At 52.6% G+C, this 16,475-nt stretch overlaps 7 protein-coding genes across 7 annotated transcripts; 2 read left to right on the top strand and 5 right to left on the bottom strand.

Annotated features, from left to right (window-relative positions):
- Positions 1–370: 370 nt before the first annotated feature.
- Positions 371–2,831, top strand: NUO78 (NADH dehydrogenase (ubiquinone) 78K chain precursor, 5-prime end; the record flags this gene model as incomplete). Its single annotated transcript, XM_051472533.1, has 4 exons — positions 371–488; positions 625–1,007; positions 1,057–2,645; positions 2,702–2,831. 4 exons carry the CDS (start codon positions 371–373, stop codon positions 2,829–2,831), a joined length of 2,220 nt encoding a protein of 739 aa, XP_051323998.1.
- A 649-nt stretch (positions 2,832–3,480) lies between these two features.
- Positions 3,481–5,459, top strand: J4E85_008306 (uncharacterized protein; the record flags this gene model as incomplete). Its single annotated transcript, XM_051472532.1, has 4 exons — positions 3,481–3,598; positions 3,678–4,351; positions 4,406–4,897; positions 4,950–5,459. 4 exons carry the CDS (start codon positions 3,481–3,483, stop codon positions 5,457–5,459), a joined length of 1,794 nt encoding a protein of 597 aa, XP_051323997.1.
- Positions 5,460–5,666: 207 nt separating this feature from the next.
- On the bottom strand, positions 5,667–7,795 carry J4E85_008305 (uncharacterized protein; the record flags this gene model as incomplete). Its single annotated transcript, XM_051472531.1, has 3 exons — positions 5,667–6,253; positions 6,301–7,468; positions 7,532–7,795. 3 exons carry the CDS (start codon positions 7,793–7,795, stop codon positions 5,667–5,669), a joined length of 2,019 nt encoding a protein of 672 aa, XP_051323996.1.
- Positions 7,796–8,527: 732 nt separating this feature from the next.
- Positions 8,528–9,355, bottom strand: J4E85_008304 (uncharacterized protein; the record flags this gene model as incomplete). The annotated part of the gene is made up of 3 exons (XM_051472530.1): positions 8,528–8,712; positions 8,767–8,859; positions 8,914–9,355. The coding sequence occupies 3 exons, from the start codon at positions 9,353–9,355 to the stop codon at positions 8,528–8,530; spliced, it is 720 nt and encodes a 239-aa protein (XP_051323995.1).
- A 537-nt stretch (positions 9,356–9,892) lies between these two features.
- On the bottom strand, positions 9,893–11,308 carry J4E85_008303 (uncharacterized protein; the record flags this gene model as incomplete). The annotated part of the gene is made up of 1 exon (XM_051472529.1): positions 9,893–11,308. The coding sequence occupies one exon, from the start codon at positions 11,306–11,308 to the stop codon at positions 9,893–9,895; it is 1,416 nt and encodes a 471-aa protein (XP_051323994.1).
- Positions 11,309–13,559: 2,251 nt separating this feature from the next.
- Positions 13,560–14,212, bottom strand: J4E85_008302 (uncharacterized protein; the record flags this gene model as incomplete). The annotated part of the gene is made up of 3 exons (XM_051472528.1): positions 13,560–13,569; positions 13,664–13,942; positions 14,082–14,212. The coding sequence occupies 3 exons, from the start codon at positions 14,210–14,212 to the stop codon at positions 13,560–13,562; spliced, it is 420 nt and encodes a 139-aa protein (XP_051323993.1).
- A 375-nt stretch (positions 14,213–14,587) lies between these two features.
- On the bottom strand, positions 14,588–16,179 carry J4E85_008301 (uncharacterized protein; the record flags this gene model as incomplete). The annotated part of the gene is made up of 3 exons (XM_051472527.1): positions 14,588–15,084; positions 15,133–15,917; positions 15,980–16,179. The coding sequence occupies 3 exons, from the start codon at positions 16,177–16,179 to the stop codon at positions 14,588–14,590; spliced, it is 1,482 nt and encodes a 493-aa protein (XP_051323992.1).
- Between the last annotated feature and the right edge of the window lie 296 nt (positions 16,180–16,475).

Here is a 16,475-nt window from a genome sequence, read left to right as displayed (position 1 = left end):
AGCCATCTCAAGCTCCACCACACATAAGCAAAGCTTCTTCTTCAATCAAAATGTAGCGACGTTGGTAAGGAACAAGATATCATCAGAAAACCTCGTCTGCTCCAGCTACCTCGCACGGTGAGTCGTGCTCTTGGGCACGTAATAGAGGATAGCTAGGTTGAGTGCCAAACTTTCCTACAATAAATTGTGCCCGAAATGAGTGAAGAAGAGAAGGTCGGAGGGCGGCCGGCGAGAATTTTGTGGCAGGCGCGAGCGGCGCTTTGGCCAATCACGGCTGGATTATTCAGTCGCCAAGCCTGAGCGATGCCATCGTGAACGTCAGTTGGAGCTCCGCAGCCACAAGTCCATCGCCATCTTTCAGAGCCTCACAATGCTGCGGCAACAGATGATCCGGTCGCTGCGGAGGCCTGCCTTCCGCGCAGCCCTCAATGGCAGCCGGGCCTTGAGTGCCTCGGCCCGCCGCCCAGCAGACGTTGAGCTCACTATCGGTTTGTGCCACTCCCCATTGCGGGCGGCGAGGTATGCTAACGCCCGTGTCAGATGGAGAGAAGGTATCAATCGAAGGTACGAAGCCGAAACACACCCCCTCGTGACTGCACACACGGTTCTAATGCGCCCCAACAGCCGGCTCCTCCCTCATCCAGGCCTGCGACAAGGCCGGAGTTACCATCCCGCGATACTGCTACCACGAGAAGCTGATGATTGCTGGAAGTTGCCGTATGTGCTTGGTCGAAGTGGAGCGGGCTCCTAAGCCAGTCGCCTCTTGCGCATGGCCTGTACAGCCCGGTATGGTCGTCAAGACCGACTCGCCTCTCGTCCACAAGGCGCGTGAGGGCATCATGGAGTTCCTGCTCGCCAACCACCCTCTGGACTGCCCCATTTGCGACCAGGGAGGCGAGTGCGATCTCCAAGATCAGTCCATGCGATACGGTGCCGACCGCGGCCGCTTCCACGAGCTCGAAGGAAAGCGTGCGGTGGAGGACAAGAACGTTGGCCCATTGGTCAAGGTAGGATTCTACAGTGTCTGGTCCCGAGAACATGGCTTACAGATAGCAGACCTCCATGAATAGGTGCATTCACTGCACTCGTTGCGTCCGTTTCTCTAACGACATCGCTGGTGCTCCTGAGTTTGGTTCTTTCGGCCGTGGCAACGACCTGGAAATCGGCACATACCTCGAGACCGCCCTTGATACCGAACTCTCCGGAAACGTCATCGATCTCTGCCCCGTCGGTGCCCTCACCTCGAAGCCCTACGCGTTCAAGGCCCGCCCATGGGAACTATACAAGACTGAGTCCATCGACGTTCTTGATGGACTTGGCTCAAACATCCGCATCGACGCCCGTGGTATCCAGGTCATGAGGGTCATCCCGCGACTTAACGACGACATCAACGAGGAATGGATCAACGACAAGACCCGCTTCGCCTGCGACGCTCTCAGCACACAGCGCCTTGTCAACCCACTAGTCCGCGTTGACGAACAATTCCAGCCCGCCACCTGGGAGCAGGCGCTGGTCGAGATTGGCAACGCATACAAGAAGATCGCACCCAAGGGCAACGAATTCAAGGTCGTGGCTGGCCACCTCGTCGAGACTGAGGCGCTGGTGGCCATGAAGGATCTTGCCAACAGACTCGGCTCAGACAACCTGGCTCTTGACCAGCCCGGTGGCAGCGAACCCATCGCTCACGGAATCGATGTCAAGTCAAACTACTCCTTCAACTCCAGGATCTACGGTGTTGAGGATGCCGACTACATTCTCCTCATTGGCTCCAACCCCAGATGGGAGGCCGCCGTTCTTAACGCTCGCATCAGGAAGCAGTGGCTGAGGACAGACCTTGAGGTTGGCTACGTTGGTGAGGACTTTGAGAGCACATTCGAGTACGAGAAGCTTGGAAGCAACGCCAACGACCTCAAGAGCGCTCTTTCTGGGGAGTTCGGAAAGAAGCTGGCTTCGGCCAAGAAGCCCATGATCATCGTCGGTAGCGGTGTCACTGAGCACGTTGACGCTAAGTCGATTTACGAGCAGGTTGGATCTTTTGTCGAGAAGAACAAGGACAAGTTCCACACCGAGGAGTGGAACGGCTACAACATCTTGCAGCGAACAGCTTCCCGAACTGGCGCCTACGAGGTTGGCTTCACCGTTCCCTCATCTGAGGTCGCCCAAACCAAGGCCAAGTTTGTCTGGCTTATGGGCGCAGATGAGGTCAACGAAGCCGACATCCCCAAGGACGCCTTTGTTGTCTACCAAGGCCACCACGGCGACCGCGGCGCACAGCTCGCCGATGTCGTCTTGCCTGGTGCCGCATACACCGAGAAGTCGGTCACATACGTCAACACCGAGGGTCGTGTACAAATGACCCGTGCTGCTGTTGGCCTTCCCGGCGCTTCAAGAGAAGACTGGAAGATCGTGCGAGCAGCCTCAGAGTACTTTGGCGCCGAGCTGCCCTACGACGATGTTGAGGCCCTGCGTGACCGCATGGAAGAGATCTCACCTGCTCTCAGGAGATACGACCTTGTTGAGCCCGCATCGCTACCCAGCTTGAGCAAGGTTCAGCTGGTAGACCAGAACCAGGGCGCACAAGCGACTGGTCAAGCGCTGAAGAATCCCATTGAGAACTTCTTCTTCACAGATGCCATCTCGAGAAAGTAAGTCACATCCATGATGCTGCCCCCATTGCTGCACAATACTAACCATGACATAGCTCGCCAACAATGGCCCGTTGCTCGGCAGCCAAGGCCCAGAAGAACCCCAAGACAAACTTCATGGCACCAGGTGAGCCATACCCACAAGTCGGCTATGGTCCTCAGGTAGCAGCAGCAGCGAACGTTTAGATGTGCATTTGGTCATGGTTGAATATTGGGCTTTATCAGGATTGTAAATAAGCATTGTGACACGTTTTCTCGATTTTGGCACGTGATCCGCGATACGTAGAGAATCGAAGCGGTACCCGCGCCAGGTTGTTCAAAAATCAGTCCCGTGGCATGTCTGTAAAGGTTGAGGTATTTAATTCCAAAATACCAAGCCTTCACACAGCCTTGTACAAGCCGTCAGCCAAGGCGCTACGCGTGTGCGACCCACGTTCGCCTTCGTCGCGATCTCTCCAGGATGCCAACCACTCCCCATATTTCCCACTTATACTACCACCTGTTGCTTTCTTGTGCAGACCAAGCCTCTTGTCACCACCACCAAGCTTTTGGCGTCGCTGTGTCTTGTGATTGCAGACCGCCCCAGTATCACCGAAACGCTAACTTCTACCCCACGGATCGACCACAACACTCTACATAAAAGGCGAACATCACTCTGCAAAAGAAAGAGAGGTTTGCAGTCGCTTCAGTCGTCTCATACAACCTTGGGAAGCAAAAGAAGATATTTGTTAAGCTTTGCCGTCAAGCTTCGCCGAGAGTTTAGCAGAGCCATCGAAGAAGCCGACATAGCCGTTCGCCGGATTTTGAGGGTCCGTTCAGGGTTCGGTGGCCAGCCATGCCTACCTTGGCGGTCAACAACTTCAACATTGTCTGTGCGACATTGGGAGGATTCATTACGCTTTTCGGTCTCGTCAGCTATTTGATGAAAGAGCATTATTATCTTAGTGAAGCCTGTAAGTTGCTGACCGCCTGGGTCTGGACCATGAGAATCTTGGGCAAAGAAGAGCGCATAGCTAATCTGCGTGTGTTTAGTAATATCACTCATCGCTGGACTCATCTTCTCACCACATGCGACAAATTGGATCAAACCAGAAGAATACGCTCTCAACGATGTCGAAGTGCTGGACACCATCACTTTGTACTTTACGCGCCTGGTGCTAGGCGTCCAACTTGTCCTCGCGGGTGTGCAGCTTCCCTCAAAATATCTGAAGACAGAATGGAAGAGTTTAGCTCTGCTACTCGGCCCGGGCATGACGTTCATGTGGATCGTGACAAGTCTGCTCGTCTTCGCTATGGTCCCGCACATCAGCTTCCTGCATGCCCTGGCCGTAGGCGCCTGTGTCACGCCGACGGATCCTGTATTGTCCAACTCCATCGTCAAGGGAAAGTTTGCGGATGCCAACATTCCGAAAGAGCTGCAGAAGATTATCGTGGCTGAATCGGGAGCCAATGATGGCCTTGGGTACCCGTTCTTATTTCTACCGCTCTACCTTATTGAGCACATTGGTCATGGTGGTCAAGGCTCGGACAACAGCACCAGAGTCGCAGTAGGCTTATGGTTCGGTGAGACTTGGGGCTACACAATTATACTCAGTGTGGTTTACGGAGCTGCTGTGGGTTGGATTGCGAAGGAACTATTGCATTGGGCTGAAGAGCGGAAATACGTGGACCGTGAGAGTTTCTTGGTGTTTGCAATCACCCTGGCTGTAAGTTTCTCATGCAAGTCTTGATGATGTGAGAGTTACTGACCGCAGAATTAGCTCTTCATTGTTGGAACATGCGGCATGATTGGTAGCGACGACGTGCTTGCCTGTTTTATCGCCGGCAATACATTTACCTGGGATGACTGGTTCCGCCTCGAAACGATGGACGACTCATTCCAGCCTACTATCGATATGCTCTTGAACGTATCCATATTCATCTGGTTCGGCGCTGTGTGCCCGTGGCGCCTCTTCGCGCATTCGCCTGTCATTCCCATCTACAGACTCATTCCCTTGGGCATCCTCGTACTGCTGTTTCGCCGGCTGCCCATCATTTTCGCCATGCACAAACAGATCCATCAGATTGAGCAAAAGCGACAAGCACTCTTCGTGGGCTTCTTCGGTCCCATCGGCGTGAGCGCCATTTTTTACCTCTACATCAGTCTCGAGTTTCTCGCCAAGATCCAAGTCGATGGCGAAGTCAGGGAAGATGCTGCATACCTGATGGAAGTCATGAACGTGGTTATTTGGTTCTTGGTAATCTGCTCGGTTGTAAGTTCATTCTCATTCCATGATCTCAGAACCTTGTATGCTAACGTCACAGGTCGTTCACGGTCTATCCATTCCTCTCGGCAAAGTTGGCTTCTTCATCCCCCGCACCCTCAGCACGGCCTTGTCCTTTGCCCGCACCGGCTCTGCCTCCCCCGAGGACACCGGTCCAGCTTTCCACATCGAGGGAAATGACCAGACTATCACGGATGCCGAAGCGCGCGTTCGCCGCCGTCCAGGCTGGTCGCGCAACGGTGGCGACTCGCTGCCAAACCGCGTCGTGCGCATCGGCAGGTCTATAATCAGTTCGGGGACTAGCTCGGCGAGTACATCGAGAGCTACATCAAGAGCACCTAGTACGAGCCGCTCAGCTAGTCAGCCACCAGTACCAATGGCCAGTGTCAACGCCTTGGTCTCGGATGGGGAGGGTGCGGCGCCTAAAGGAGGAGTAAAGGCTGGTAGTGAGAACGGCGAGGCGCCGGATCCAGCTGAAAGAGTCATTCCTGGAAGAACGATTAGATTTCATGACGAACAAAACAAGACCAAGGCTGGAGATGAAGAGTAGGGAATTGGTGGTCGATCTTTTTCCTATGTTCGAGTCTGTGTGTTCATGTCGAACATATATGTGGCATTTAGCGACGACATCTGAATCATCTAATAACTTTTCATGGTAAAATTACACACATTCCACGATGTTACATAGAACATTTTGACATACTCTTCAGAGTACCACAAACGTTAAATATCGAAGATTTGGCCCGATCACGTCCATTCAAACCACACCAACAACACCCTTCTCTCCACCCTCCCTCCTCGCAATCTCTTCTACATCCACAACCGTCCCTTCCTTAACACTCTTTTCCAACTCCTCTCTCTTGACTGCACACCTCGCACTATACGTCGCTTGATCCCTCTTACACTCCTTTTCCCAGAAGAAGTTCTCACCCCAGCATGCCACGCCGACCAATTCAAGCACCAGCACAGACACGACTAGTCCCGTGGTCGTTGCTATCAACCGCAGGCTATCGAGGTGCGCAAGGGGAAGCATGACTATGATGACCGAAACAGCGGCACGGAAGACGAGACGCACGGGTTTGCGGAGTCGCTGGTTGGGAATCGTGCGGTGGACGTGTGTTGCTGAGATGACAGTGAGGCAGAGGATTGAGATGCCTAGACCACCGCAGTAGAACCAGACTAGGCCTTCGGAGATGTGGTCTTCGGAACGAGGAATGAAGGTTTTGGATAGAGAATCCAGAGGTGCGGAGGCGGTGTCGTGGGCGCGGACTAGGACGCCGAGGGCTGATGCGGATAGGACGAAGGACATGATGAAGGGGAGGTGGGCGGAGAACCATGTCAAAGCTGATTCAATCGTTAGCCCTGGTGTAGGATTTGGGTATTTAACTTACCAGAGAACACATGTCGACGGATAGCATGCGTATGAAGATTGAACGAGTCAATCTCAAAGTAGACCCAGTTCAGCACGAACGTCTGCACCAACCCCAGCACCGCCTTCCCAAAGAACGCATTGATCCCCATCGCCACACTACTCTGGTACAGCAAGCCCAACACACAAGACCCAAACACCAGCGTGACAAACGCATTCGTCCGCTCAATCCGATGCTCAATATTTGTCGCGGGATAAAACTCCAGACTCCTCTTCCAAGACTCAGGCACGAACCGCGCGATGGGCGACCCCGGCCGTTGAAGTAGCACCATGGCAAACTGACCAAAGAGATCAAACAGAATAGCCACCCAAATAAGTCCCTGTCGCTTCGGTTCCTCCACACTCACACTCGCCATCCAAAGCACCGCCGGTATCAAAGAGAGTAACGCATTCCCCAACATACTTCCCCTCACCATGGGAATACGCCATGCGTACCAAAACCAACAGCTTGTCACAAACAGTCTCGCCGCGAGATAGAAGCCCACAAGCGGCGCATAAGTCTGCTCCCACGCCTCAACCATATTCGTCGTAAACCCCAACAAACACGTGAGCAGAAAGAGCACAGATACCCGCCTGATAACATCATCGCTATCGAACCACGACACCAGCACCCCGATATCTGTCCAGAACTTCCAGCCCATGATGAAGGTAATTGCGAAGCGAAGTAGGGATTGAGCGGTGGGATGTTCAGCTGCAGAATCGCCTGTTATGGCAATAATGCCCACGTAGAAGAGGTCGATGAAGAGTTCGTAGCTAGCTACCTCCTGTGCTTCTTTTGCGCGCCACAGCAGGCCCTTATGGAAGTATTGTCGTACGATGGGCTTTTGGTAGAAGTGAATGGCTGTGCCGTGTTGACGATCAGAGTACCATGTTTCTTTGTCGAAGGAGGAGTCGGCGAGGGAGTCTGATGATGGGCTGTCTTCTTTGGTGCGTAAATGGGCCGAGTAACCGTATTTGGAGAAGTTGGCGTCGAGTTGTACGGCGTGGGAGGTTAGCATGTGAAGTTCGGTGGAGAGGGTGTCGAGGTCGCGGATTACGCGCTCGAATTCTTGGGCTAGGTCGCCGTGGTCCTGGTGCAGTTGACGGTGGTGCGCAGTGTGGTGGGCGTGGGTGTGGCGGAGTGCTTCGATCTGTGTGCGTTAGTAGGGCGAATATTCCATGCCATGGCTCTCTCATTCTTGTGTAGAACTAACATGTTCGGGAGATCCATGGATGACTAGGTCGAAGTCTTCTTTCTCGCTCGCATTGCTCAGCTTCCTCCTCATGTGATTTGCTTCATCGGGGGAACTCGCAATGTGCACCTTTCTTCCATCTGGTCTCAGAAAGTGTTTCAGCCTCTTGCCCGTGTGGTGACCAATGTGTGCATGATGGTGCTGGTGAGGGTCATGCTGTGCGCTTGTTGTCGTGCTTGTTGGATCGTCCATGTTAGCAGCCGGCATGTGCGGAATACCAGCCATCTTGCTCATCACAAAGTAGGAGAAGGCGCAAATAACTGGGAGAGATAAAGAGAGGATTCCAGATACGCTATATGAATTGTGCAACGCAATTGTACCGACGCTGTCTCGTTGGGTCGAGAGTGTGGTGGCTTGCCTCTACGGGGGCTAGCGCCTACCCGATTGGTCGAGATGGAAAGTCAAGAGCGTGAATAAGCAGCTACAACACCTGGGTAAGCTGCGGGGTGGAAGCTGGAGTTCAGCTTATGTCGTTTCATGAAACGACAGCTCCAAGACATAGTAGGACCGCTTGTGTGAGACAGGCTGCTTTGGTTCCTTGGTTCCTGATTGATGAGGAAGGAGCGAGCCATGTCTACGAAGTTTGAGTGCGAGGAGAGGCTCTTCAGCTATCTGTGTGATCCTAGATAGATGAGTCAGAAATCAAGCATTGTGATGGCTTTCGCCCAGACAGCCAGGTCTGAAAGAAAATACGAAGCGATAAGAACATGTGCATGGGGATACCGCTAGCAGTCGCCTGATGTCTGGTTCTGTGAGAATCCTCCTGCTCATGCTGGAGACTGTATGGGAGACCTTCATGGAGCGGACGAGTTGCTGCAGTATGTGCGTTTCCTCTATAAGTCAAGAACGCAGTCCTAGCTTGATGATAGTGTATATTGCTCGCTGCCGATATAGGCATACTCTGTGTCGAAGGACCTGAGCGCTTTGCTGTCCTCCGAGACCCTGTGTGTCCGCTGTCTATCGTTTCTTCGTCTGCCCTGCAGGACTCTGTGTACGTGCGCTCGCGCTGCCCGAGTCGGTCTTACCGGCCATCCACGAGGCGAGGTCAAAGTTCTGTAACTGCGATGCCGTGTTGGTGTTTCCGGAGCCTAGGACGCCGTTCTTCTTCATCTCCTCGAATTCTTCTTTCATCTCGGGGTCCACTACGCGTGTGTTAGTAACCTTGGCAGTACCTAACGGGCTGCCGAGAGACTTACTGTTCTCCATCAATTTGGGCATGCCGAAGATGAGACCCATGGACACTATCGCCATGAGAATCATCGGATTCTTCAAGAATGACAGCGGCGAAACTGCAGCGTGTTAGCACAATCTCCCCATTGCGCATTGTCGCGATGCCAACTTACAGCCTTGCCTCTCTTGGTAGAAGTACTTGGTTCCCACCGGCCTGGCTTCAACCACCAGACCGCTACCGCCCTCGCCGCGGCTCTCTCCCTTGTTATCCCATTCGTTACCCAGGAAGGTCTGGTATGCCCTGATCATCTCCTTCTTCTCCCCGCTGCCCTCTGCCGCCTCCTCCACGGTGACATCAATCCTCAGTGGCTCGAACGCATAGTCGCGGCAATGCACGGTAGCAAGGTAGCTTCCAGCGCTCACATTGTTGAAGTTGAACGTGTTGGAGCGCGTGAGATAGGCATCAAGGGGCGGGCCGGAGGACTGGAGCGTTGCGTGCGTGGTCGAGGGGAGCGTGGACGGGTTGACAAGGACCGTGTTCGGGATTTGCAGCAGCAGGCGTGCCGCGCTTGTGAGCGTCGCAAAGGACGAGAGGGTGGCGAGTGACGTCTTCATCGTGGCGTGGGTTGAGCGGGTCGTGAGGTTGATCATGTCGCTCTGGTGGGCGATGGATGCTCGATGCGCGAGAACAGCGCACGGACCTCAGACATGCTAGAATTCGTGTCGCAGTTTGCAGTATGCACACTATCAGTTATGAATGACTAGGCAATTTCTAGGTCAATGTGGACCCCTTTCCGAGTATCCAGGGAGCCCTCGCCAACTATGCCCAAATTCGTTATCGTAGCACTAGTAGTACGAGAAGTCAAGAGGAACAGCATCACGTAGTGGTGAGATGTTGGGCTACCAAAACGAGGGAGTAATGCGGTTGGCTTCATCTGTTACATTGCACTGATACTTGAGTAGTATAAATCGAGAGATGCTGCCTCCCGCTCTTGCGTATAGCGAATCGCGTAAGAGACAAGCACCTCAGGCCCATCTTCTCTGCCACCTCATCGCTCATTATCTTCTCTATATATCTTGTACCTGGGTAACAATCGTCTCTGATATGTCATCCACACACGTCGTCCTCAAAGAAGCCGAGTCGAAACAGACTCAATATTCGAAAACGTGGATCACGGCCTCAGGCAGCTTAATGGTGAGAGACACTGGACCTCTATCCTCTTGATATAACTGCCTCTTTAGCTGGATCGTCTTGATGATGCATGGCTGGTCAGCCTTTTTGGCGGCCTCGACAAGCTGACGGTAGATCTCATTTGCCACAATCTTGTACCGTTCGTCTCCGATAACAACCTCATGGGCATGACGGAAATTGGGTTCTTGACCGAGCGTGCGATACACGAACGTGACCGTCTCGAGCCTGACCAACTTGACCAGCTGTTTGGCGATAGCGGCCACCTTCTGACGAAATGCCTCGGTAATTTTTCCTTTCTCCAAGACACGTTGAATCGCTGAACAACGCATGCCAAACTCTCGGACCGCTGGACATAGAACCACGATCTCGCTAAGCAAATCGATATGGATATCTTTGTTGCCGTCACTGAACTCAAGAACGGTCAGGTGAGACTTGTCATGCAGCATGCGGACAGGGTTCAATTCCCAATATGTAGCCGTGGCGATGCTGAGCTCCTCAATTTCAGTTGAGTCGCGGACGAACTCGGTGAGATAAGTATGATCCTTCACATGGATCATGTCTTCATCGTCGAGTGAACGAAAGATGAGGCGCTGGACTTGTGGCGGATCATCGGCACCCATACAACCTTCGAAGAATTTGTGGACATTCTGACAGTCCGTCAAAGTGACATCCTTGATGCTGAGCATATCTAGATCTTCCCACTTGTTGCGCAGTCGGCCGTATGGACAATGCTTGAAATTGATGGTATCGTAGCTGATCTTCGGCACAGATGCGGGCTTGTCGATACTTCCAACCCCGACATCGCTCATGAGATATCCAACGTCAGTATAGGTATCAGCATTGTCGTGGCTGATGCTGGCTGATGAGAGACGAGGCTTGTCATCCTCACATAGACGAGCCACTTTCAGAACGAAATCCTTGACGACAGGCGTGTAGGTCCCCCATGCGGCTTCTCTGTACACGTCACCAAGCCTGTTCGTCCGTCCGTTGATCTTAATGGTGAGCACGCCGTCAGGTCTATGCTCGGAAACCGGCGTCTGGATTTCGAAAGCCGCCGAACAATTCGTTGTACGCCGCGGTCGACCATCTTGATAGATTTCGATGGGCAAGAATTCTTCCAGGGGGTTGACAATGTCTCGTTTCGGTGAGGTGCGGGGAAACTGTATGGTCCGAAGAGTCGTACTAAGCGTCGAACTTTCCGAGGTCAATACTGTCTTGAGAAACTTCCAGCTGGCCAAGTCTAGCGCGGATTTGTCGCAGAATGTGAGTATGTGCAGCTTAGACATACGGATTCCATAGTGGCAGAGTTGGCGGAAGTTCGTAGCTACAAGCCGTTTAGATCTCGCTGAGAGGTCAAATCGCAGTTTGAGAGTCATGGTGTAATTCTGCAGAAATTGCCCATGTATGAGCTTAGCGTCGATAGGTCTCATCTTGGCCAGCTCAAAAGATGCATCCTTCCAGAGAAAAGGCCGGACGGTTTCGAGAAACCCCTTGCTCGTCTTCACCAGATGTAGCAACGCAGTCGCATCGAGCTATTCGGTAGGTTAGCATTTGTCGGTCCACGGCGACCGCCATTTACCTGTTGGGACGAGGCGGCAGGGGACTTACTCGGAGCAATACATCCTCGAATAGCTCCGGGGGCAAGCTGGCGAGCTGGCAAGGGTGAATATCAGCCATGCCCGTGAATTCGGAGATGCAAGGTAAAGTCCAGGTAATAGAATCTCAGTGTGCTACTGACGCGGCTCCAAGTGTCGCTCAGGTAAAGAATCTCGGGGCCCAGGCGCTCAGACTTACGAGGCTAGTAAACAAGGTCACCTGGGCAATTCTGCGGTCACCCACCTTGAGTTCTCTCTTTACTTGTATTTTGTTTGTAAAAGCGCCAAGAGGCCACTCACCTTCACCCTCCTTCGTACTCATTGGCTCACTCACTCTCACTTTGCCTCGGATACACTAGACTGAGGCGCACTCTCACTTTGCTGCCTGGAATATATGCCCTGATGACGTCATAGGAACGGGCTCGTGCGCCTGCCATTGGACATATATTGTGCCCGCCCAGCTACTTCTTTCTCCTAACCCACCCACACGCCTAACTACCGCCGCCGACGGTCTCTTTAGAGCAACGAACCTTCAACAGCTTCGGAAGTATCTTACACGCCTGGTACTGCTCGATGACCTTGGTATTGGACTCTTGACGACGGCAGTTTAGCGCCGTGGTTTCTTCCTTTCTCTTATCCGCAGCCCCATCCTATCGCTGCCGAGAGCCTTCGTAGGGTGATCCTTTCACGCCACTCGGCCGTTTAAATGGGCACTTCAACAGTGCTAGGGAGAATTCTTTCCGGTTCTGAGGCGGGGGTTAGCTCCTGCTGTTTGACCAGCCGGGTCAAAAGCTATTCTCTACTACCGTCTTGAGGTGGGGGTCTCTTGTCAGCGATAGTATGGTGTTGCGTCCTCTCTTCCTTGGTTCGCACTGAAGACATCCATACTTGCCAGGTAGAACAGACCGTTCTAATCTTATCTACCCGCGAGGTGTCCAGGTGCGAGCTGAGGATCGATAGGTCCCTTGCTCACGATCATCTCCGCCAACTCCAGGTATGTTGTCCCTACTAATTAGTGGGCGAGAACCAGGTTCCTTCGGCGTGAGCAACGGATCTCGGCGGAAGTCCCCGCGGGGGGCTACAATTTTTCTTTTCATTGACATGATCACCTTGCGTGGTCAGTTGAGGAAGAGAGTCGTGGTGGGCCTCGGCTGTATGCGTAGTTGCTCGTTTGGAGATATGTAGCCTGCATATCCAGATACTGACTTTAGTTCGCTTATCGGGACATCTTTCCTGGAAAATCTCAATGTCTGACAGATGGGTGTCTGGAGAAGAGACGGGACGTCGCGTACCTACCTAGGTAGCTTCCAGCCCCGGATTTTGGGCGGCAATCGCACCCGCCAAGCTTCCAAGCTTCGCCACCCCCATCAAGCTCGAGAACCACTGTCGCGACCAACGTCTGCCATAATCTACCTCACCTCCAAGCCGATTCTACAGCATCTCAGGTCGAGACCCCTAATGTCGACCTCTCGTGTCCCGTTGGACATCAAAGCTATCGCAATCATACCGTATACCAAAGTACAATCTCAAAGACCAAGCCCAACCTAGAACCAGACCGCAGTCTGAGTCAAAGGCGCACTCTATTCTTTCTTTCTGTGTCCCGTTGGAACGGCTGAACATGATCCAAACCCCCCCTAATCAGTAATGCAGCGATGTTCACACTGAGAACATCACCGTCGAAGTACCACGTAGGGAGTCGCCGGTGAATGAATACGGATATGTATAACTCAACCTGCTGATTGTTTTGCATGTGGCAACTGTTGAGAGGAAGAGGACTTCTACGCAGAGTTGAGACACGCTGTGGTATCCAAAGAGCGTCGGCTTATCGCGAGGAACGTCAAAGATACCATGCGTTGATGAGTATGAAGATAAGAAGAATCAATTTGCGTACTGGTACAAGAAGGCAAAGCTCAAACAATGAAAAGACACCTTGACTACTACACCCGTCGCCAGAACAGTCCAGTCCACAACAACGGACCACCTGGATGCACAAAACATTTCGAATCCTTGTCTCCTCAAACCCAAACCCTCACTACGTCGACCTTTGAACAAGTCGGATTCTGCGGCTCACCCACAAAACCTATCTTCCATGCCAGCGTCCGCAACTTAATGCTATACCTCGAATTACACATGTACCAATTCTTGACCTGTTTCGGTGGAACAACCCAGTCACGGACCTTGCCAGTATCATCTTCGTCGATTGCAATGTACATGCTAGCGCTGTCTTCTTCGAACCACACCAGTTGGTATATGTCGGTCCAGGGCTCGAGCATAATTTCCACGAGATTGGTTCCAGCTTCGTAGTGGAAGCGCATTGCGGACGAGGCGGGATCGTCGCGACCCCAAAGACTCAAGGGCCAGTTGAGGATACCCTGGTTGTCGTAGTTGTAGGAGGATACGTTGTGGTAGAAGGTACTGTAGGGACGTGCAGGGGTGGCGGTCGTGTCATCGGTTAGGCATAGGCCCTTACGGGGTACGGTCCAATTGCAAGCTCCGAGTGCGTGGCTGCTATCTGTCAGTATGAGGAAAAGAGCTGAAGGGTGGTGGTATGTACTCATTGAGGTCATTGTCGGTTGACTTGAGGATAAGACGGAAGCCGCTGGACTGCTGGTTCCACCATAAACTCTGGGCGATCGTGACCGTCTGGGCTAGCAGAGTTGCGAGAGCTAAGGTAAAGAACTTCATGACGTGCTAAGCTTGTGGATGCTGGAAGGATGTGTTCGGAGTTGATTAACAAGCTTGTGGGTGTTGATGATGGAATGCAGAAAAGGAACAGAAAACGGAGGCACGGTGCAGCTTTTGTACGGCATTGATGACGGGTACTTTCCCAGAAAGTGCGGACATCAATCGTAGGAGCTATGCGGACATGAGGAAGTGGCTTCTACACAAAATGTGTGTATGGCAGGAACTAACGTTGCAGCTTTCTACCCTTCTACGTTGATCAAAGAAAAAGGCTAAATAGGTCTGCAGTCTACATTAATATGAAAGCATACAAAGTACTTGACCTAGCGTTGATGTAGGCTCTAGACCTGTCCATTTTTTTTTCTTGTGTAAGGTGCTTCAAGTATCTTTCGTGAACTCCGAATGCTGCCGCCACTTCTCCCCAAACTTGAAGATGCATAACGGGATGATGACCAAACACAAGCTCAGTGCACCCAAAAGAGTGAAGCCCAGCCCATAACCAAGTCCGTCAGACAATGGACCAGTCGTGAGTGGCAGGAAGGTGCCCATAAGGCATCGCGTGACGATGACGCCCGTCATAGCCGATGCGGAGTACATACCGCAAGCGTCAACGACGTAAGCAGATAACGGTATAACAGTCAGAAGGAGCGAGAATCCCATCAGGGCCACCGAGGCGAGCAGCAGGAGTACAGGCAGACGGTATTCTGCGATCCAGCCGTATGCGATTACCGAGAAAGGCAAGAGGATCGCACCCAGGATAGAAAGAGGAAGGCGGTACTCAGGTTTTCCTTTTTCGCCGTCGGGCCCGCGGAGCTTGACGTATATCCTATCGAGCGTAAAGTTGCATACTAGTACACTGCAGAAAGATCCGACGCCTAGATATCTATTAGCTGCCGTGGGTTCAAGCATATCAAGATACTTACTAAACGAGATAAAAGTGTAACCAATCTGGCCGAACTCGAAGTCATACCTGTCCAGCAAGATCGAGGGTAATGAAACGCTGACAACGTAGAAGAAGCTGAACGCGACCGAGGCAAACAGCGAGAGAAGCATGAGTACGCTCGAACCGAACAACACCGCAAAAGGCCTGGTGATGGAATGCCAGAGCTTCGCTAGATGCTCATGCGTGCTCTTCGACTCGGGAACCTTTCCAGTTTCCTGCATCGTCTTCGCTGCTCTTCTTCTCAAGACAGCCATCTTGTACGTCTCTCTGAAGTAGACGAGGAACAGAACTTCGCACACGATAGCTAGTCCGGCGGCGATGGTCAACATGCGTCGCCACCCTATCGTCTCTGCGATGGCGCCAGAGATGGCAGGGCCGATAGCTCCTCCAATGAGCGGCGCAAGCATAACCAAAGACATTGCGGAGCCGCGTTGCTCGCTCTCGAAGATGTCTCCGATAATCGCTGGATTGAGGACGTTTGAAGCGACGCAAAGACCTGTGAGCATCCTCGCAGCAATGAACATGCCGCTGTTCTGGCTGCAAACTGCTAGGATAGTCGCAGCGATGAAGCCGATGTTACAAACGTTGAAAACAGGATAGCGTCCAAAAATCTCGGATAACGGTGCGATAAGTAATGGTCCAGCGGCTTCTCCAAGTTCCCAGATAGTCACGAGGAGCGCGCTGTTTGCAGAGCTCGATTGCTTCCCATCGAGATCCGAGACGATTTTGCTGGCGACCGGTACCACGCCAATGCAAGTAAAGGTTCTGTAGACATGGTCAGCGTCGAAGTTCTCCTGACAATTGGAGTGCTGCGAGAATATGCATACACGGTGAACGCCATAAGAGCAAGCAACAAAACGATACCCCATTTGAAACCTGGCGACCAATTGCGAGGGTCCTCAGGGTCCAGAGGCTCAAAATCAAGCGCGTCATTTCCAGCTTCCTCGGCATCATTCTCTTGTTGGACGCTTTCGTAGTCATGCGATATTATTCTGAGCAGTGGTTGCTCTTCGTCCGTGAGCACCATTGTGGCTTTGTTTTCACGGAAGGATTCCTCTAAAAATATTCAAGATGGGATGATTGCGAAGCACCGAGGTTTACAGGACCCAGGAACTTTTTCACGGGACGAGCGCGGCGGATTGTGACTAATGAACGCCCTAGGGCGTGTTTGGGTATGGGGTAATCTTTAGCGTCGCTCAACTGCGGTGGTGAGAAACTGGCATCTGTTGAGCCGTCAAAGTCCGTGCAGCATGCATGCTTCCAGCCTCGTATGCAAAGTAAGATGATTGGTCGGTGTAGCATCGTTCCGACGTTCGATCTGTA

This window comes from Alternaria conjuncta, assembly GCF_024043145.1.
Source record: "Alternaria conjuncta strain BMP 0040 chromosome Unknown scaffold_12, whole genome shotgun sequence".
NCBI lineage: Eukaryota > Fungi > Ascomycota > Dothideomycetes > Pleosporales > Pleosporaceae > Alternaria > Alternaria conjuncta.
This window is presented reverse-complemented; position numbering and strand designations above follow the sequence as displayed.